Here is a 21,564-nt window from a genome sequence, read left to right as displayed (position 1 = left end):
CTCTTCCCTTTTTGAAACCCATATAGCAAGATTCACCAGGTTCTCATGCCCCTCAAGCTCCATTCAGACATCTGGGTGTCACAGGAGGACCACCAATGTCCCTGTCACCACAGCAGCAGAGCTGGTTCTGTGCATTGACCAGCAGCCTGTGACAATGATGACCAAGGCAATGGAATCAGTTACCTAGGGAGGTTATGGGCTCTCCCACACTAGAGGCCTTCAAGAGGCAGCTGGACAACCATCTGTCAGGGATGCTTTAGGGTGGATTCCTGCATTGAGCAGGGGTTTGGACTCGATGGCCTTGTAGGCCCCTTCCAACTCTGCTATTCTATGATTCTATGATTCTAAGGCTACCTTCTCATCTTGTTGCTATCTGAGTGATTTTCTCCAATCTATAATGGGATAGCAGGGCTGTGTTGCTTCCCTGCTCCAAGGCATGACCCAGACAATGCATTACGTGCCTTCATTCCTTTGCTAGGCCATTACCTAGTAGGAGGACATCCCTTGACCTCTCTAAGGTTGCATGTATAGCAATTTAAAATGTTGCATCCCTATACAGAAGACAAGAAATACAGGAATGTTTGAGTTAGTTACAGAGTAATTTACATCCATAACAAAGTCAGCTAACACAACCTTGGCCGTTACAGCAATTTTGATATCGCAAAATGCCTTTCAATCTGCCACATTGTCTTCATGAAAGGGATATAGTTAAAGGCATTCCTTACTCCATGTTTTTCACTGTGTTTTATGAGGCTATTTTGAATAGGTTTCTGAAGAAATAGTGAGCATTCTTTGATGCACATTGTTACCATGTGTTACCATGTTACATCCAACATCCAAATGTGCAACTGATTTTTAAAAAAGCTCTGTGGAGGAATATTAAAAAGCAAGAGTTCCAAATTGGTCTTGAACTTTGTTTCAGTGTGTGAACTTCGTTTCTATCATTCATTTGTGTAATTGTTTGTCATTTCAAACTTGCTTAAGCTCTCTTGAACATTTTGATGGAATGATGGTATAATCAATCAATATGGTGGATGGTATTGATGCAGGCCTTTTGACATTGCTTGACATTGAACTGTTGTTCCTCTGTGAGGTTGCTTTGTATGTATTTCATGATTTAGCTAGTGCTCAATTGGTTTTCTTTTATATATTTTGTTTTGGTCATTATTCTGTTGTCATGCTTCATTACTACCAGTGTTTGAAACAAGAACTGAAGCCTCCCCTATATTATATGTTTACTTGGAAGGAGGTCCCACTGAATTCAGCAAGAAAGTGTGTATTTGGAATGTGAGCCATAGCTTGTTAGACGGCTGCTGCCTTCCTGTTGTTGCACTTTTTTATAAAACCCGAATGAACCAAGATTTCTGAACACTGAAAAGTGCCAACAAAAGATTTTAAGGCAGATATCACACAGTTCTGAATCCTATCTTGGCAGGCGAATGCTTTCAGCTCATGCATTCTGACCTACTTGGCTGTTAGAATTTAATTAGCAGCCATATATTATTGTCAAAGTAATTAAAGCTTTGCCTTGATTAAAAATGGAATTGTTTAATTAAAAAGAAAAGGTTTGGCTAACCTTAGCGTTATGCCTGAGTAAGACATTTCTATATCAGCTAATTTTCCCGTATCGTTCCCGTTCAGGCATGAAGGTTCGGGAAGCATACATCAATGTGACAAGGCAGCAAGTGGAGGATTTTCACGGACCAGAAGACTACTGGTGCCAGTGTGTCGCTTGGAGCCACCTGGGGACTTCAAAGAGCAGGAAGGCTTCAGTCCGCATTGCCTGTAAGTGGACATAGCAAGCTTGAAAATGCATCCAGGAGATGGTGTTATTAAGGATGGGGAGTTTTCAGTTCCTCCAGAGCCCATCATCCAAATGGGCGCACATCTGTGTTGGTCTACACAACTGGCAGCGTCAAGTATAGGGAACACATGGGGGGGGTGAAAGTGCACACAGCGGACTTTTTTCCTCTCCAAGGGTGGATTCCCTGGTGGGGGGGGCAGTGTCATTTAGGGATGTTGGCAAAATCCACAATAAATTCAAATGAGTTTTGATTCCTATGAATCTAACTTGTGGATTCTGCAAAGTTGCGGACTAGTTTTCATTTTGTTTTACTTTTGGTGTGTGTGTGGGGGGGACTATGCCAAAAATTGCACCCATGCTAATGTGCATTAGAACTAATTTGCACTTGCACTAATGTGCATTAGCACTAACTAATGTGCAGTTGTGCTAATGATATTCTTTTACAACACTAACAAAAAACAAAATCTGATTCTATCAATGAACTGATGACAGTACACAGATACTGGGCTAAATGGACCAACAGTCTGACTCAGTATAAGGTAGAGGAACGGGTGTCTTTTTAGCCTGCCAATGCCATTGGTCACACTCCCCCTGAAGACACAGGTCCGCAGCTTGGGTGTACTTCTGGATTCAGCCCTGAGCCTGGATGCCTAGGTTTCGGCGGTGACCAGGAGTGCATTTACACAGTTAAAGCTAGTGCACCAGCTGCACCCGTTCCTAGAGATGTCGGACCTGGCCATGGTGGAACATGCCTTAGTTACATCCCGATTGGATTACTGTAATGCGCTCTACGTGGGGCTGCCTTTGAAGAGTGTTCAGAAACTCCAGCTGGTTCAAAGAGCTGCAGCCAGATTGTTGACCGGGGCTGGTTACAGGGAGCACACAACTCTCCTGTTGAAACGGCTCCACTGGCTTCCAGTCTGTTTCCGGGCACAATTCAAAGTGCTGGTTATGACCTATAAAACCCTATATGGCTCGGGTCCAGGTTATTTGAAAGAACGTATTCTCCCTTATGAGCCTGCCCATGCTTTGAGGTCTTCTGGAGAAGCCCTTCTTTCAGTCCCACCATCTTCACAGGCGCGCTTGGTGGGAACATGGGAGAGGGCTTTCTCGGTGGCTGCTCCAATGCTCTGGAACTCTCTTCCTGGGGAAGCTAGGCTGGCTCCCTCCTTGATGGGCTTTTGGAAGCAGGCTAAAACTTTTTTGTTCCAGCAGGCCTTTGGAGAATAATCCAGGCCTCCATCTATGTTAATGTCTTATAATTTTGTTGTGTATTTTAAACGTTTATGGTTTTGTCCCATCCCCCCCCCCCAACAATGTATTTTTTAAACTTTGTAAGGCTGCCTTGAGGCCCAGCATTGGGCAAAAGGCAGGATACAAATAAATATAATAATAATAATAATAATAATAATAATAATAATAATAATAATAATAATAATAATAATCTGTCAGTGTGGGTTAACAGTTAGAAGCTTCTTATAACACCCCAACCCCGTATCTTCTAGATAACAGAACTCCACATAGTGCACATTCTTGGAAGCTGTTTTGTACATTTAACAGCGGTGTATCATTATTATTATTATTATTATTATTATTATTTATTTATATAGCACCATCAATGTACATGGTGCAGCTTCTGTTATTGCAGCACAGTTTTGAAAAAAGGTGCAGTTCACCCAACATGGCACATTGGGAGCTGGTCCTGATAAGTAGCATCCCAACTTCCCCAACACTTTCTGTGGGAAAGCGCATTCCAGGCAAAACGTTTAAGACTATTTGGACATTTGCACAGGTGTGTAACCAGTAGGCACAGGAGGGTTGCTACAGCAATTGCATCAGCAAGAACAATCTAAGTTAATTTATCCGTTCATTTCTAATGTGCCTATGCACTACACACATAGGTGTTTACACAACATCAGAGACCCTGTGAAAAGCACAGTCCCTAGCTGTACATGTGAGCCTATGCACCTCCAGTTTGTATACCTGCAGGGATGCTGTCGATGAGCAAATGTGTATGGCGTGTACGTGTGAGGCGGATTACCACCGCAGTCCTGCTTCTGCTACACGCGTTGGCTGTGTGTACAGATGAAGATGTGAATGGTGCTTAAGCAGTACATGCAAAATTCCCTGCAAATGTTCCTGTTGCTTGGAGGACTGAGTAGAACAAGCTTGGATTACTCTCTGAAATATTAATCTAAATCAGATTTGTCAAATATGTAAAGTTGGGAATGGCCCATTTGGGGTCCCACAATGGAAACCAGAGCATCTATTCACCTCTTTATCTTGGAAGACAATGAGTTGGAAGATCTGCATTACTACAGGATGTGCTAAATGTGTTGATGTGTGTGTGTGGAAAGGCCTAGCATGGCCTGGTGAATGCTCTGGAGTCACCAGACCTGCTGAAAGAAAGCACCGTGCCTATTTTTTTAAAATTAGACACAATCAATTTTCACTGCCCAAATCTAGTTGAATCCAGAGTCAATGCATTTAGAAAGCAACGTGAAGATATCCAGGGTAGCTTGAGGTAACAAATAAATCCACATGGAAATTGATGCATAATTCATTTCAAGCCAAAGTTAAGACTGTTGTTCTTGCAGAGAGGATAGTTAGAGGAAGGTGCTGGTTTTTAGCTTATGTGTTTGGAAAAGCAAATTGAATGCATTATGTTAGGTAGTGGCTTTCTCTAGTTTGCTCTGAAATGTCTTCGGCAGTTTGCTTTTGCTGAGAGTAAGGCCTCCAGGTGTCACGATAAGGCCATCACCCCCTCCCCCAATCCTCCTAAAAAGATGGAAATTGAAAAACCTACTGAAATGTGGCTGGCGATAAGAGTTTGCAGATGCTGCACAAAACATTTAACAGAATCTGCCTGCTACATTTTTCAGGAGATAGGGATGAATATGTGACAGGCGTTTCTGGCTCTGCCACTCTAAGTCTGCTCTTGGATATTAGAATGCATTTTGTTCAAGGGTAGGCAGAAGGTGTCATGTTCTTCAGCATACTTTCCACATAATACAACCCAGTTTCTATAGGAGGCATCTCTGTGCACAAAACCCTTTACAATTTGTTGTGGTGTCACCGTGTCGGGAGGCCCAGGCTTGGGTCCCAGGCACTGGACGAGATCCCTAGAGATGCTCTTAGAATCTGCCCTTTGGGATCCTACTTGGTGGAGTCAGTGGTGATGAATTTTGTTGACTCCCTATCAGAATGTTGCCTCTCCTTTCTTTAATAAAAAAGAAATAAAGTTGCCTCTCCTTCTCTTTAACAGAGATTCCAGGAAGACAATTCTGTTGTGAGGAAAGCAAATAATAAGGAAAGGCTTTGGCTACCCAGTTTTTAGGCAAGGGATACTTGTGCCTGGTGGCTTCATACCATTGTTCCATCAGACAGATGGCTGGAATGTCCTCAGGGGAACTGGCCTTCACCCTCCTCTTGAGTTCTTCACATCTCCACCCTGGCTTCCTGACAGAAGCTCTTCTGCAGCTGTAGGTGGTGGTCTCCTCCTCCTTAGCTGCTTGTTGAGCAACAGGGCCAGCCTAAATGTAACGAAGCCCAGCTCCTTCCTGCTGGTGGCTCCATCCACTTTTTTCTCGACTATTTTAACCTTCCTCTTTATGGGAAGGTTAAAATAGCAGCACCAGATTTGGGGTTGCGACACTGTGGCCCAATCCACCATGCCATACATTTCTTTAAAAATCTATGAAAGAGAGTGACTTACCAAAGGCCACTCAGTGATCTGGGATTTGGACCTAGGTTTCTCACATTGAAACTAACTGTTGGACTGCCACTGAGTTTCTGAGTTGACAATGTTTCTTAGAGCACTTCAATACAAATAGATTCGCAGGTGATTAGCACTACAAATCACACCATTGATCATTTACAGACCATGTGTTTGATCGTTAGTCTACATCATGGGCATACAGTCTTTTTTTTTTTGGCCCAGGGGCTATACCTGGAATATGCTCAGGGCATACACACACACTCACGTAATTCTTAACAATTTGTCCATTTTCCCACCAAGCATACAAAACATAGCTCCATTCTGTGCATGTCTACTCGGAAGTACATCCCAGTGCAACAGCTTTCAGGCATGCAAAGCCCAGCCCAATTTCAAATTTAAATTCAAGTTGGGTATGAAAAGTTTAAATGTCTTTAAATTGCTCTTATCTCCAGTCACTGGTTGGAGATAAGAATGGGTTTCCCTGCTTACCACTGAAAAAAGCTGAGCGCCTCCTTTCTGTGGTCTTTTCCTGCAGCTGATCAGACTGGGCTGTGGGGGAAAGTGTGTGGTGGCTGCACAACTCCAGGGGCCATACACCCCTGGTCTACATGGAATAGGAGAACTAGAAGCAAGGGAGAAGCTACTGTAATGCCAAATTGTCAATGGTAGGTCTAATCCCTGAAAAGGAGAAATTCAATTTACTGTTATGCTCCCTGTTTGATAATGTTAACATATTAGTATCATCATCAGCAGTAATACTGCTAACATTAGTAGTATTCGTATTATCTGAAGGTAAAGTTTTCCTGAAAGTTTTGTACCCCTCCAAAAGTGCATTCTGTCATCCCATAACACAGGCATTTTTTTTTACATATTAGGACATATTAACATGGCTTTTAAAAAGAGTCCTTGAATGCATATGCATTAGTTCACAGGAATGGGCTGAAAAATTAGTTTAGTTCCACAATTGTTTTTTAAACCCAAGCATTTATGTAAATTAGCACACAGGTAGGGGGTCTTAAAAATCAGTCTTTTAATGTGCAGCAATATGCAAAGTAGTTTACAGCAACAGAACAGAGATGGGGGAGAATGAATGCAGGCAATGTTCATTAAAAATAAATACATTTTTTTTAAAAAAATAATAATAATCTCAAGGCAGCAGCAGATCAGAGCAATACACACGTTATGAGAACACATAGAGACAGACAATGTTAACGTGTAAAAAATAGGTTGAAAGAAACAGGTTACACCCTTCAAAATGGCATTTGTATGGTGCATTCCTGTTGCATTCCTGGTGTTAGGAAGCCACATTGGCGGTTGTTACTTTGAACACTCCTAAGTGCCAGGTGACAGATGCTATTTCTCCTTTGGTTTGCGTAGGCATTGCTTTAAAGGACTTCTCATGGGGAAACTGCTGCCTGGGTCATCAAAAACCCAATTCCACAAATGATCCTTGTGTCTGCCCCTCAGCTGTTTTTCTGTAAACGCTCCCCCCTCCCATGTGGGAACAAAGCCTTTGTGATGGAGTGAAGGCTCACAAAAACCCAGTTGGGGGATTTCTGTGGTAACCTATGGTAAAGGCACAATGCGGTGATACCTTTAAGATGCTCTTATTTCTTATACAACTCTAACCATGCTGACTTCTACAGACTCATCACTCATATTTCTGTCTGCAAGTTGAGCTGAGTCATCTTGATGAACAGCAGTTACATATTAGCAACCTTCTAATTTGAATGCATGCTCATATGGTTAGAGCTGATATTTTTCACAGCTTTGCCATGATAAATGCACATGAAAAGTAAGAAACCTGTTGGATTAGACCAAAGGCCTGTCAGGTCCAGCTTTCTGTCTACATCATGGCCAGTCAGATGTCCCATGGGAAGCTCCCAAGTAGGAGATGACAGGTGCAGTAGGACAGCCCTGCAAGTGTTCCCTAGTAACTGGTGTGCATGTACCTAGGCATACTGCGGGGTAGCATAAAGCTATCAGGACTAGTAGCCATTTATAGCCTTCATGCATTTATCCAGTCCCCTTTTAAAAACATCCATGGACATGTCTACACAGGACTTTTACCCTGGGGTCATCTGTAGGTCATCCCTGTGCATCCACATGACACACAGGGATCCCAGGGACAACCAGGGATGACCCCTCCATTTTTGTGGGATAACTGGTTGCCCAGATATCCCAATTTTGCCTGTGGTCCTGGGACCATCCTGAGACCATGGGAGGTATGGGCACCTGTTCTGCCTGGTGCCCACTTACTTGTGAGTAAGCACAGCACCAGAAACAGGCACAGAGCCACACGGCACAGCTCCGTGCCCCTCAGGGGAGGGGGTGGCAGCAATTATGCAAACCCTGGGATGGCAGGGATGGGGTTTGGGGGCTGATTTCAGGGGGGGGGAGTTTTCCCCCTCTTACTTTTTTGTTAGAACAGGGCCTCACTCTTGTGCGACCAGCCCCTCTGCTTCCAAAAAAACAAGAATGGTTGCCGCAACATCCCTGCTTCCTCCTCGGAAATCGCGCACCACATGTGAATCCAGGGGGAGGATCTCACGATCAGCATATTGTGAGATCCTCCCCCACCGTCTCTTGTCCCAAATGGATGTCCATCACTACCTCTTGGGGTAGTGGATTCTGTAGTTTAGCTACGTACTGTGTGAAGTGATATGTCCTTTTGTCAAGGATCTCTCACCTTTTAGCTTCATTGAATGAGCCTGGGTTCTAGTACTATTAGAGAGGGAGGGGAAAAATAAATCTCCTTATCCACTTTCTCTCTGCATGCTTTTATGCATGGCTACCATGTCCTTCCCTTACTCATCTTTTGTCTAAATTAAAAAGGCCTAAACATTGCTACTTTTCACATGGACATAAGAATCAGCAAAATCCAAGCTTGCCAAAGTTCACTGAGGCAATAGCTAGACCTGAGGTTTATCCCTGGATCGTCCAGGGGTCAAACCTGTTCATCTAGGTGACACACAGGGGATCCAGTGCTCAGGCAGGGGTGAACCCTGGATGATCCCTGGATAAACCTTAGGTCTAGCTGTGACCTGAATTTCATCTCAAAGCTTTTACTGACCTGGCATTGCAAATTTTCTTTCCCAAACGAAAATCCAGGCATATTATTGTGCATATTTTCCCAAAAGCACACATCAGTTGTATACATCTTCAAAATGTATGTATTTTCTCCCATTGATTAAAGTGCATTTGTGTGCATTTCCCCCCAAAAGTATACATTTTTCATGCACATTTTTTTCATATGTATTCATGCTGTTAAACACATTTGTTCTATTTTTTTGTGGGGGGGGATGTGGGTTCCTCAAAAGCAAATTGCAAGCTTGGAAATGTATGGATGTCAACTGCAGAATATAAAAGCCATGCTGGATCAGACCAAGAGTCCATCTAGTCCAGCATTCTGTTCACATAGCAGCTAATAAGCAGGACATGGATACAACAAGCAGGGCCTAAGTGCAAATTGTGTCCAAGTCCGTATTTGATCCAGTAGATGAGAATTGTTTAAATTATGATCAAAAATGAACTGAAACAAATACTTCAAAGATTGCTACTCAAGCCTATTGATATTTTTGTTGCCCTTTTGTGCACCTTTTTTTAGTTATGGTGACCAAAACTGTACAAAGCCTTCCAAATCTTGCAAAACAGTAAATGCTATTCATCTTTGTCTTCTTTCACTCCTCCTCCTTCTCCTCCTCTCCTCCTTCTTCTCCTCTTCCTCCTCCTCCATCATCATCTGTTGCTTCCCACTGCAAAAAGCTGTCTCCAAGAAATTTACACACACACACACACACACACACACACACAAACACATACATATTTAATATAATGGAGGAGGACTAAAATCAATATTTGCCATAACCAGCACAACACAAATAACAAAATATTGCAAAACATTATCTAAAAAACAATAGAATAGCAAAAGTCTTCATCCATTATCCATAAATTTCACCCCAACTTCACAGTCTACAATGAACACCACCAAAGTAGCCTTTTACTACAAAGTAGGGGTGTGCATGGACACCCCCCCGATCCTCTTTGCGGCCGATCCGCAAATTGCGGATCAGGCCTGCTCCAACCCGCCTCGATCCGCCTTGGGGCCACTCCGCTCCGCTGCGGAGCTCCAGCTCCGAATTGGAGCTCCGCAGTGGCGGGGAGTGGCGTCAGGTAAGGCTCCCCTCCCTCCTCCCGCTTACCTGTGTCCGTCATGGCCCATCCCAGCTTCACTAGAGCCCGTGGCTCAACCAGGAACTGTAGGCCCCGCGGCCTACACTTCCTGGTTGAGCCGCGGGCTCTAGTGAAGCTGGGATGGGCCGTGACAGACTCATGTAAGACCTCCCTCCCCCTTGGTCCCTTACCTGGATGGTTGTGGCCTAGTCTTCCTGGTTGAGTCCTCGGGCTCAATTGAAGCAGCCACGGGACCGCGGATGGAATCAGGTAAGCCCCCCTCCCCCTTGGTCCCTTACCTGGCTCTGCCGCCGTCACTGGACAGGCGGCAGCAGCAGCAGGGCCAGGTAACCCCCCTCCTCTCCCTTACCTGCATCCGTCCGCGGTCCCGCGGCTGTTTCAATTGAGCCCGAGGACCCAACAGGAAGACTAGGCCGCAGTTGTGGCCTAGTCTTCCGGGTTGAAGCAGCCGCGGGACCGCGGACGGACGCAGGTAAGGGAGAGGAGGGGGTTTTACCTGGCCCTGCCGCCATTGCGGCAGGGCCAAGTAAACCCTACTTACCTTTTTGGCGGAGCTCCGGATCGAGGCGAAGGATCCGCCTTCACCTCGATCCGCTCCGCAACACTCCGTGGGTCCCCAATCCTCTTCGCCTCCGCCTTAAGGGTAGGCGAAGCCCCCCACTCTGCTCCTGCTTCTCCAGTTCGAGGAGAAGCGGAGCACATCCCTACTACAAAGTAATATCAGAACTATACCTTAAAGTCCAACTTCAAGTACTTCTTACAAAAATAAAAATAAATAAAATCTGATGACCCTGAACTTGTGCGCAGGAAGACTCCCCTGGAACAGAATTTTATTAAAAAAACAAAAAACAAAACACATTCCTTGAATTGTCCAAGAGCATTTTGTGAGCATTTTCTTTGAAATGAACAAAACACCCTTTCTGGTTGAACACAGGGTTAGTTCATGCGTCCCTAGATAGACTGCTTCCTGCACATTCCCTTGTTTGTGTATTTCAGATATTGTTGCTCTCCCACATTCATTTCTAAAGAGGCATGCTTGACGGAGCCACTTGAAATTGAAGACTTGGGTAAACTAATAAGGCTGCACACCAGTCCCATAATTTTTATAAATGGCTGTGATTTTTCATTGGCTGGTTTGTTTGGAATGTGTAAATTATTTTTATTTCATTGCATTAACTGCCATTACATTGAAGGAGCTGATAATTCCCCAGTTTCGCAGGGCTGCAAAGGGCTGTAATTCAGAATTGAATTTTTATTTACTCTTTTTCAGTACTATGAATTTTCTTTCCTAACATGGAAGTGTGAAAAGGGAGCAAGGAATTAATTGAAGCAGGTGGATCGATCTTAAGTTCTCAAGCTGCATTAGCACCTGCTACTAGAAGACCTGTGTGGCACATACCTACTTCTTCTCCCTATGCCCAACCCAGTAAGGTTTTCTGTCCCAAACAAACAAATCCTTGATAAGGAGCTCTCCTGCAACCTTGATATAAAATAACCTAGTTTGGTTATTTCATTGGCAAAGATAATACAACTTCTTCCACATTCTCCTAGGCACTTTATTTCATTCCCATCTATTTGGTTTATCTATGCTCTACATGGATAAGAGAGGGGGGATGGGAGGGGTCATACAGGGCTGCTCTCTCCCATTGTTACAGACCCCCTGCAATTTCAGGAAATGGTTGCTAGAGTCAATGAACCATTGTTGTTGTTGTTGTTGTTGTTTTAAACTTGGTTTAAATATTGCTAGCTACCTTGAGCATCATTTTGGGGTGAAAAGGCAGGATATCAATCAATCAGTCAAACAAACAAAATTAATTCTATGTGATTTATGAACAATACATTCACCCTTTGTAACTCACTGTTACTACTGAACTCACCAATCAACAACTTCCGTTGCATCTGTCTAGAATTCTGTGTCTGTAGAATCTGTATGAAATTCACGACCCCAAGTTATAGAGATGGCCGCCGATTTGGATAGCTTTAAAGTGAGATTAGACAAATTCTTTGGGGATAAGGCTATCAATGGTTACTAGTTGTGATGGATACATACTACCTCCAGTATCAGAGGCAGCTGTTGAGGAACAAGAGCTGTTGCACTATGGTCCTACTTGTAGGTTTCCTTGTGTGAATTGAATGCTGGACTAGATGGATCCTTGTACTGATCCAACAGCTTGATTCTTCTTACATACTTATGGCAAGTTCTGAGGCCTGATCCTCGAGGGCTGTGCGGCTCATGACTCAGCATATATGTCTTGCCTTTGGGGTCCTCTCTCTCTCACCTACTTGGAGTTGGGTGGCACCAGGCAAGGGTGACATGGGGTGGGTTCCCCCAAGCACAGAAGTGTAGCTCAAGAAAGGACAAGTGTAGCTCAAGAAAGGCTCGCCCATAACGTAGGCTACATGCCTGGAGAAAGGATCAATTAGGTTCCCGCACTCTAACATGCAGATCCAGGGAGGGGTGAATTACCCAATTAAATAAAGAGGCCCTGGTTCTCCCAAGCTCTGGTGTCCATGTCATTATCTCTTAGCTTCCTTCTCTGTCCGCAACTGCATTGCAAAATACCCAAAGTGTGACATCCAAAGGATAATTTTGGTCATTTTGCAAAGATCTATTTCCTCAAGTAAACTGATCCATCAGCTGCTGGTTCCAGTGGACGAGCTTCACATTTTATTTATTTATTTATTTATTTATTACATTTTTATACCGCCCAATAGCCGAAGCTCTCTGGGTGGTTCACATTCTGTTCCATGGACTGATGCATAAAGAGTTCCAAAAATGTGCATTTTCCCCAAGATAAATACTTTATGGGGTGGGGGGGGAATGTATGTGCTTGGAAAATTGTGCATTTTTCATATTCACAAATGTGCACTTTTCCTGTTCTGGAATAAAAGAAAGACACTTGTGTTTGGGGGTGAGAATGAGGCAAGATGAGCATCAAGGTGTAAGTCAGACATTGTTCTTCTATCCCTACAAAATACCATCTAGTGGGTGGAGCCAGATAAAGTGGCATCTATATCAGAGTTAGGAACATTGGGCGCTGCCTTCTACTGAGCATGACTGCCGGTCCATCTAGTCTAATATTGTGGACACTGACTGGCAGTGGTTCTCCAGTTACAGGCAGGATTCTTTCTTAGCCTTGCCAGGATGTGCCAGGGATTGAACCTTGGACCTTTGCATGCAAACCATGCAAAGCTTGTAGCTACTTTGCTACAAGCCCTCCATTTACTGCAGATTTTCTGGGCTGTAGGGAATAGCCAGCTCTTCAAGCAGCATGGGTTTGCACATATGTGTGTCTATGCACATATGTGCAGACCCAAATCACCATCTGGCGGTGGTGTGCATATGTGCAGCTCCCAACCTGGCACTGCATGTGGCTCTCAGGGCTGAAAAGTCTGCCCACCCCTGTTCTAGCTGTAGATAATGTTTATTTTATTTATTTATTTATTACATTTCTATACCGCCCAATAGCCGGAGCTCTCTGGGCGGTTCACAAAAATTAAAAACATTCAAAGTATAAAACAACAGTATAAAACCATACTATAAAATACAATATAAAAGCTCAACCAGATAAAAACAGCAGCAATGCAATGAATAATGTATTTTTCAAAGGGGGAAACGCCACCCTTTCTCTGTCCTAGAAGGCCTTGGTGCGATCTGAAATCTAGTACATCTCTAGCCTAATTAAGTCTGCACCTGTACTCTGTCATACGGCTGATGCAAACTGCTGATTCTGGGATAGCCATCATGCTCCGAAATGTCTTTATCTCTTTCTTCTTCCTGAATACACAGCCTGAAGAAGAGTTCTATGGAGCTCAAAAACATGTCTGCTACTTTGTGTGGTGTGTGTAGTTGTAGCTTGTCCTAATGAAAGGTCTTACACTATTGCTCTCCTTGGATTCCACACCCACCCACACCCACACCTACCCCTAACGGACTAGTCAAGCAGAATTGTTATCTGCATTTTATGCATTTTTTGTTTTTTATCTATTTATATAATTTTTTATTTATTTATTTTTTATTATTATTATATTTATATACCGCACCCATAGCCAGGGCTCTCTGGGCGGTTTACAGAAATTATTTACAAGTGTGTTACATTTATATGGTCTCTGCAGAGGCCACCAGTGAGGGAGGAAGCAGCAGCCAGGCACCTCTCCACCGTGCCTGGGTCCAGCTCCAGCTCAGAGCCCCCTCCCTCCTGCTACCAACTGTCTCTGCAGAGGCCACCAGTGAGGGAGGAAGCAGCAGCCAGGCACCTCTCCACCGTGCCTGGGTCCAGCTCCAGCTCAGAGCCCCCTCCCTCCTGCTACCAACTGTCTCTGCAGAGGCCACCAGTGAGGGAGGAAGCAGCAGCCAGGCACCTCTCCACTGTGCCTGGGTCCAGCTCCAGCTGAGAGCCCTCTCCCTCTTGCTACCAACTGTCTCTGCAGAGGCCACCAGTGAGGGAGGAAGCAGCAGCCAGGCACCTCTCCACCGTGCCTGGGTCCAGCTCCAGCTGAGAGCCCCCTCCCTCCTGCTGTCACCTGTAACTGCTGAACTTTCCAACTAAGATTGTAGTGCCTGAGTTTGCTTTCCTTTCCCCCCCTCCTCCTCCCTCCCAATCCCCTTTCCTTTTGTGTCATGTCTTTTAGATTGTAAGCCTGTGGGCAGGGACTGTCAAGAAATACTTTTGTAAGCCGCCGTGAGAGCCTTTTTTGGCTGAATGGCGGCATAAAAATCCTTAAATAAATAAATAAATAAATAAAAATATTCTCCTGTTCATCCAATGCTGCCCCCTACCATTTTATCAGGACATCCCTGTGAAATAGGTTAGGCTGGGAGACAGTGATTTCCCATGATGTGTTTTGCGGCAATGTAGGGATTTGAACCTGGGCCCAATCCTTTCCATTTCTGACTGAACCCAGAGTGGATTCTCTGCCCCATTGACCCTGGAGTCACTCGCCTCCACTAACTTCCACTATACCCATTTGGACTCTTTTGCAAATCAATTGGTGTGCTTTGGCTTAGGGTGTTAGCTCAATCCACACAGCATTTGATTGGCATCAATTCACAAGCCAGTTAAGACTTGCAATTTCAACCTGAGTTTGAAATCCTGATGCTGGAAATAAATCCTGCTGATTTTGATGGAATGCATGCTCTTCCAATGGGGTGTGTGTGTGTGTGTGTGTGTCAGTCAGTCAGTGGTGTTGCAACTGAAATAAAATTAGATTAATTTATGCTTCACATTTCTCCCTCCCCTCAAGCCTGAGGCAGCTTTCCATTAAAAATAAGAGGGGGGAAATCAGAACAAAGAGACAGGGAGTCAAACATATGTAAGTGAGTAGGAGGATAAGGGAGGTAAAAATTCTCTGAAAGGCATCACAATGCAATAGGAAGAGAGGGATATTCTGACAGCTTCAGCCTCTCTGCAGGGGAGGAAGTATTTAATCTGTTTCCAGACTTGAAAGATGTGCAGCACAATCATAATAGTTATCCTTAATTAAATAGTCCCACTAATTTCAAAGGTACTAGCTTCCTTGTACCTGCCATAGCTAGACCTAAGGTTTATCCCTGGATCGTCCAGGGGTCAAACCTGTACATCTAGGTGACACACAGGGGATCCAGTGCTCAGGCAGGGGCGAACCCTGGATGATCCCAGGATAAACCTTAGGTCTAGCTGTGGCCACAGTGTAGGATTGCATCCATAGGGTGCAATGCAATTGCATGCCTGCTTGCTTGCTTAATTTTATTTACCTTAATGAGACTTCTGCCTGTGTTTATCAATGTAGATTATAATTCCACTATCCAAAGATCTGTATCTGTGTTTCACTTGAATGAAATAAAGAAAACAAACAAACAAGAAAGGTTGTTTCTATCCACCCACCCAACATGCAAGATCACAGTTATGCATTACATAACTTCTGTGGAGACCCAAATGTTGAGCTAACTGCATGCGCATGAAGTTTAGTCATTCCAAATTAAAACTGGAAGAATAGCAATATATTTTGTGTGAGAGGGATTAGCTAAATTAGAATCACTAAATAAGGGAGAAATTAAAAACAGAAGTCTCTTGCTCTTTGATCAGGGTTTTGGCAAGACTATTATACCAGTTCATTGACAGATTTGAGACAATATCCTTTGGTCTCAATCCAGATCAAGGTTTGTTGAGTTACTTCCAAAGTATCCCATCTGTAATTAACATTCAAATTCATCTACCAGCCTAGTGGGTTGTCTCTGTGCTTAGATCTATCAGCAGTCATGGGCTTTTGAGGCCCTTTTGATTGATTCTCATTCACTTCAGTTGAATATTCCATGTATGATATATGTTTTCAGGAAGTGATTGTTCCTCTTTTAGTCTCACCTTGTCTAATTGGCTTTTTTAGGAGAGCAGTGTTGTGTAGTGGTTAGAGTGTTGGACTAGGAATGGGGAGACCTAGGTTCAAATCCCCATGTATGCCACCTTGAGAAGAGGTAGAGTATTAATGCAACAATATTTTTTCCACTTCTGGTTGTGTGTATATCATCGACACTGTCCACTTTACACATCTTATGAAAGTTCATGCAAGTCTTCAAGGTACCACAGAATGTGTACTGTCTGTGTGAGGCTAACCTGCCTTTAACCTTTCCCATTCTTAACTCCTACATCTCCTTCTTTACAGATTTACGCAAAAACTTTGAGCAAGACCCCCAGGGAAAGGAAGTGCCTATTGAAGGAATGATAGTATTACACTGCCGGCCACCAGAGGGAGTACCTGCAGCAGAGGTGAGAGACGAAGCCTTTGGCATTTTGCAAAAAGCAGTATCCACTTTGTTGACACTTTCAGTTGAAGCAGGTTGTAATGAGAATGTAAAATCAAAGTAGGCCAGAGTACTCGTTTGTATTACAAACACCACTCTGTTTTCTCTTCCACAAGTGGCATGACTGGACATTGACATGAACAGTAGAAAAAAGGCACAACTGGTTTTTTTTAAAAAAAATCTCTTGCATGGAATTATATCTGTGCATTGTCTGTGCTCTGAAACGTATATTGAATCTTATGGCACACTCTCCAACTAAATGCAAGATTTATCTAATCATGAAAAGGGAGTGATAGAAAACCCCTCCTCTGCCGATACATTGCTTACAGCAGTAGAACATAAATAAGCCTCATTCAAATGTGTCTCTGTCAGCACTTGGACAGCATCCAAGAGCTGGAATTATGCCTGATTCAGATTGCCAAGAGGTTCCCATCTCCCTAAGCGGAGAGAAGTTCCAGGGGCAGCGGTAGCTGGGTTGAGCTTCCTTGGTTGAAGAAAGGGCTGGAGACTTGTGGCATACTTGATTTATTTTCAAACCTACACATAGAGCATGAATAGAAACAAGCGGTATGTGTTCTTTAGAGGCAATATATCCACTGTCCTACATCAGCTCCACATAAAACACCTTCAGCTCAAAACCTTTCCTCTGCTAAGTGCCCATGTGTGCATGCATGGGCACACACACACACACACACTTACTTTATCTGGGATGTGTCATTGTTCCCAAGCCCTGATGTCTGTCCCATTCAGCTATTTCTTAACCATTCACTCCCATTGAGGAAACATCTACTAACCATCCTAGGCCATTAACCAATAATCTGCCTAATGGAAGAATTGGCTGTCCAATAACTGTAAAAATATGATCCTGCTACAGTGAAAGAACAGTTTAGCCATGGTGTGATTCCACCCCACCCCAGCAAATACCTTTGGAATGACAATGCAGGCACTGGATGGCAAGTATCTTCCCAGACATCTCCTATGCTGCTGTAATAATGGATGACTTGCACTTTGAATAACTGATTGTGATGCTAGATACCCAGACGGTGCATGAGCATGCTCAGATCCATGGCTGATCAGATGCAGATACTCTTGTATGGAACTTGTTTTTCTAGATTATTTTGATCAGGGTTTTGGCCTGGTTTGGGCAATGAAACTTCCTTGGTCTTCCTGCGGAATGTCTTACGTCAGGAGAGAGACAGGAGGAGTGCAACCTGAACATTTCAGTGGCTTTCAGTACCATCAACTATGGTATTCTCTTGGAGAGGTTGTCTGACTTGAGTGGGCAGGTACAGTTGTTTTAAGGTTTTTCTCATGTGTAGCTCTGCTCATTCCTGGATGACTGTTTCCAGAAGTTTGTGGTGAGGGTTTCTGCTCAACATTGTAGCGTGCTTTATAAAAAGTCTGTAAGCCAGCTGGAATCTTGATTTTATGCATATGCAAATCTATACAAATGTAATTAATTAATAATGCATTAATTGATTGAATATCTTTAAGTGGATGGCAGCCATGTGTTGTTGTTACTATTTTAATTTTAAGGGGGAAACATTCAACCCCCCACTTGTAGTCTGAAGGGCTGCATTCCAAGAGCTTTTGTACCATGAGGGGTTAGCAATTTGTCCAGATCAAGCCTTAGACAAGGAGGTGTGATGAAGTGGTGGAAGGCAACTAATATTACACCATGCTTCTAGTATTCTGTAGAATGAAAATGCTGTGAAAACAAAGACTTCGTCATCAGTTGTGGTCAACAGTGCAGCTGAGCAAAACGGCTTGTCTCGATTTTGTAGTTTCCTTTTGATTGTTGTTGATCACAAATTTCAAGGCACTCTGGATATTTCTTAAAGCTGTGTTGGTGTTGGTGTTGAGTGTTCTTCCTTCAGAATGATGGCAGGTTCTAAGATTGGTCAGCTCATGAGCTATCATTGCTTCTTTGAAAAGTTCACTTTTGTCCTCATGCAAACATCCTCTCCCCCTGCTCCTTCCCAATGACTATTATTATTATTATTATTATTATTATTATTATTATTATTATTATTATTATCTCTCTTTTCTCGCTAGTGGTGGTTTTCCTAGACGGCCATGACAGGCTTTCACTGATTCAGGAATTCCTTGACAATTGAGCATGTTTTAAGTACGGCTGCTTTCTGGATGTTGGGGTGGATGTATTTTGATAGGCCCAGTTCCTAAAGGTTTTCTGTACAGTTTTTTGATGCGATGGCAGTGACTGATTTGAGTAATGGAATAATTGTGACCCTTTCCTTTTGCCATAGTTCTTTAACTTCCATCACCAGTGGTGTATATTTTCCTCTCTTTTCCTCTTCCTTTTCGATGATGATGATGATGATGATGATGATGATGATTAATGGGATTCACTACTTAGTAGATTTATCCTTCGCTGTGTTGTGCAGAAACTTTGGGTGGTGGCATAGAGTGAGTCAAACTGGAACATTTTTGTAGCAGTAGTAACAATACAACACCAATTATATCCCACATGTCCTTTAAGGAACTCAAGGTGGAATCCACAGTACAGCAGAGGACAAGCTCCAGCCTACGGGTTTAAACTGCCCTGTGCTGGTGGTGACCACTTCAGCCCATGGATGGTTGAGCAGCCTCCCCAAACCTTACCCTCTGGCGGTAGAGCACCCACCATCGCCATATTATCTCTGATTAGTTGGGAATCCCCCCCCCCATCCCTTCAGGAAGGGCTTGTAAGGACCAACCGAGTCCCTTCCTGCAGCATTTGTGGCGTTTGCAGGCGTCAGCTCCTAAGAGTCCTGGCTGAGTCCCTTCCCATGCTATTAATGCCCCAATTGAGACATGAGTAGATTGGGAAGGAGCCACTCAGTTTGGTCAGTGCCTCCAAATGCTAGCTAAGTTGCTTTCCGTGCTTCTCCCTGGACAGGAAAAGAATAAGTGGGTGATGGCATCCCCAGTGATTTCACAGAAGGGGGTGGGGCCTTGGGGGCAAAACCAATAGAAGTTGCCACCCCCAGTATAGTATCCTCCCTCCACTTTATCTTCACAGGAGCTTTACAAGATAGGCTAGAGTAAAAGCTTCATCCCACATACCTGCTTCCCTTGGATTATCCCTGTAGCGCTAAGCTTTCGCGGTTGTTGTTTTTGCTACCGGGCGACAGTGATCCTTTGCATACCAGGAAGTGAGTTGAAGGGGGGAAATGTAAAAAAAATCATTAAAAATCAATGGATGACCCAATTCAATTCAAATTTGGTGTGCTTAAAGCTCTCCCTAATATCTATTACTGTGCCAATTTTGGTGTCTTTATCTTTCAAGCTTATGCAGATATAAGCATTTCCTTAAAATCGTGCTCCTGCACCCCAGCGGCAGCTCAGAAGATATGCTCAAACAGTAGGGGCTAAATAGGGCAAATCTTTTTGCTTTATTGCACAATTAAGTCAGGATGCATGGGAGTACTTCACAATCAAAGCAGATTATAAGGTGGAAAACTTCTGAGTCCTTTGCATGCAATTCGCAGTGATTGCACAGTATAAGGCTGGTGTGATAAAGCTCTAAGAGAGAGTGACTGGCCCAAGTAAAGGAGAAACTGAAAACCCTTATGTAAAAAGAAAGAAGCTGTGTTAGAACCTCTGCCAATGGTGAGCCCTACCTATGAAAACTGTGAAGAATTTCTCCTCCTCTGGGAATTTTTGTGCCCAGAGATAGGGTGGATAATTTTAAGAAGTGTCTGTGCCCAGCTTAAATTCTAGATAATTACCAAATGTAGGCCGAATCTGGCAACTTTAGCCCATTCCCTGGCCATGGCAGATACAATACCCAAAGAGAAAAGGCAACTCTGAGATCTTATGTAAGGGGTTAATTCCATTCTTGAGTGCATGAAGCCACGCCTAAGGCATCAGGAGCCAAGCTATCACACCGAGTCAAACCCTTAGTTCATCAACTCAGTAATTGTCTATATGTTTTGGACTACATTTACCGTAATCCTTGACCACTAGCCATGCTGGTTAGGACTGAAGAGATTTCTAGTCCAAAAGACCTGGAGGACACCTAGTTGGGGAGGACTGATGTACACAAACAACAGGCTGTGGCTGTCCAGGTTTTCAGAGAGTCATCTTTCACAGACTTGCCTGGAGATACCAGAAATTGGACTTGGTACCTTCTGCTTGTAGAACATATGCTCCAGTCCAGACAGAGGACACGTTCCAGAAGTCTACATCTCTAAGAATATTAAAACAACAGCAATCAACATGCTTCTGATTTCCAACTTAAATGTGTTACTATTTGGATTGCAGCTATCCACACCTTAAAAGTATCAAAGTAATACGCTTACCAAGTTAAGAGTATGTGTCCATTGTCTACTCTGGCCATGGCTCCACAGGATCTTATTCGGAGGTTTCTCCCATCATGTCCTACATGATCCTTTAACTGGAGATGCCAATTCTTGGATTCTACCACTGAACTATCATCACTCCCCTTTCGAGAGGTAAACATCAGAGTTGCTACTTGGTACAATGGCCTTTGGTGGTTTAGGATGCCATGTACAAATACCTGTGCAAGCTCAGTGGGTAAATAGGCTCTTCCTTTTCTATTTTGGGATGGGGAGATCCAGAAGATCCCACCGGGGGAGCTCAATTCCCAGCCCTCTATCTCTGACCACAGCTGAAGGAGCATTAGTGCTTGCATCATGGCAGGTTCTAGCTAGCAGTTGAAAGTTAAAGCTCTGGGCCTACAACTCCATCTGCGCTGTGGCATATTTACTCTCTAAAAAGTCTACAGCGGCATCTGTGCTGCTATTGAGATGCCTCAATAAAGAGAGAAACTGGTATAAACCAGAGGCTGGTTGCTTCTAATCGCTGTCGAAATCACTATGGTATCTATTAATTGGGTGGACAGAAGAAGCTGGAGAAAGCAAGCAAGAAACTGTAAAGAACAAGTAGCACGTTCTGTTCATTAGTCAGAAGGCCTGCTGAGCACATGCCATTGGAAACTGGTTTATAGGATGAGCAATGAGGCAAACTGGGAGGGGTGGGGGACACAAAATCCTATAGAATTGGCTGCCAGTTAGCTAGGAATATTTTTTAAAAGCTGATTAGAAA

General features: G+C 43.7%; 1 protein-coding gene across 1 annotated transcript in view; it reads left to right on the top strand.

Moving 5' to 3' along the window:
* UNC5D (unc-5 netrin receptor D) overlaps nucleotides 1-21,564 on the top strand; it is a gene marked incomplete at its 5' end in the record, with an annotated part of 211,935 nt that overhangs the window by 19,790 nt on the left and 170,581 nt on the right. The window contains 2 exons of the mRNA XM_063139491.1: nucleotides 1,642-1,785; nucleotides 16,356-16,459. Coding sequence (XP_062995561.1) covers nucleotides 1,642-1,785; nucleotides 16,356-16,459 — 248 coding nt within the window. The remainder of the gene's footprint in view (nucleotides 1-1,641; nucleotides 1,786-16,355; nucleotides 16,460-21,564) is intronic.

Source organism: Elgaria multicarinata, chromosome 12 (assembly GCF_023053635.1).
Source record: "Elgaria multicarinata webbii isolate HBS135686 ecotype San Diego chromosome 12, rElgMul1.1.pri, whole genome shotgun sequence".
Taxonomy (NCBI): Eukaryota; Metazoa; Chordata; class Lepidosauria; order Squamata; family Anguidae; genus Elgaria; species Elgaria multicarinata.
The sequence above is the reverse complement of the archived record's forward strand: the minus strand, read 5'-3'. Positions and strand labels throughout refer to the sequence as shown.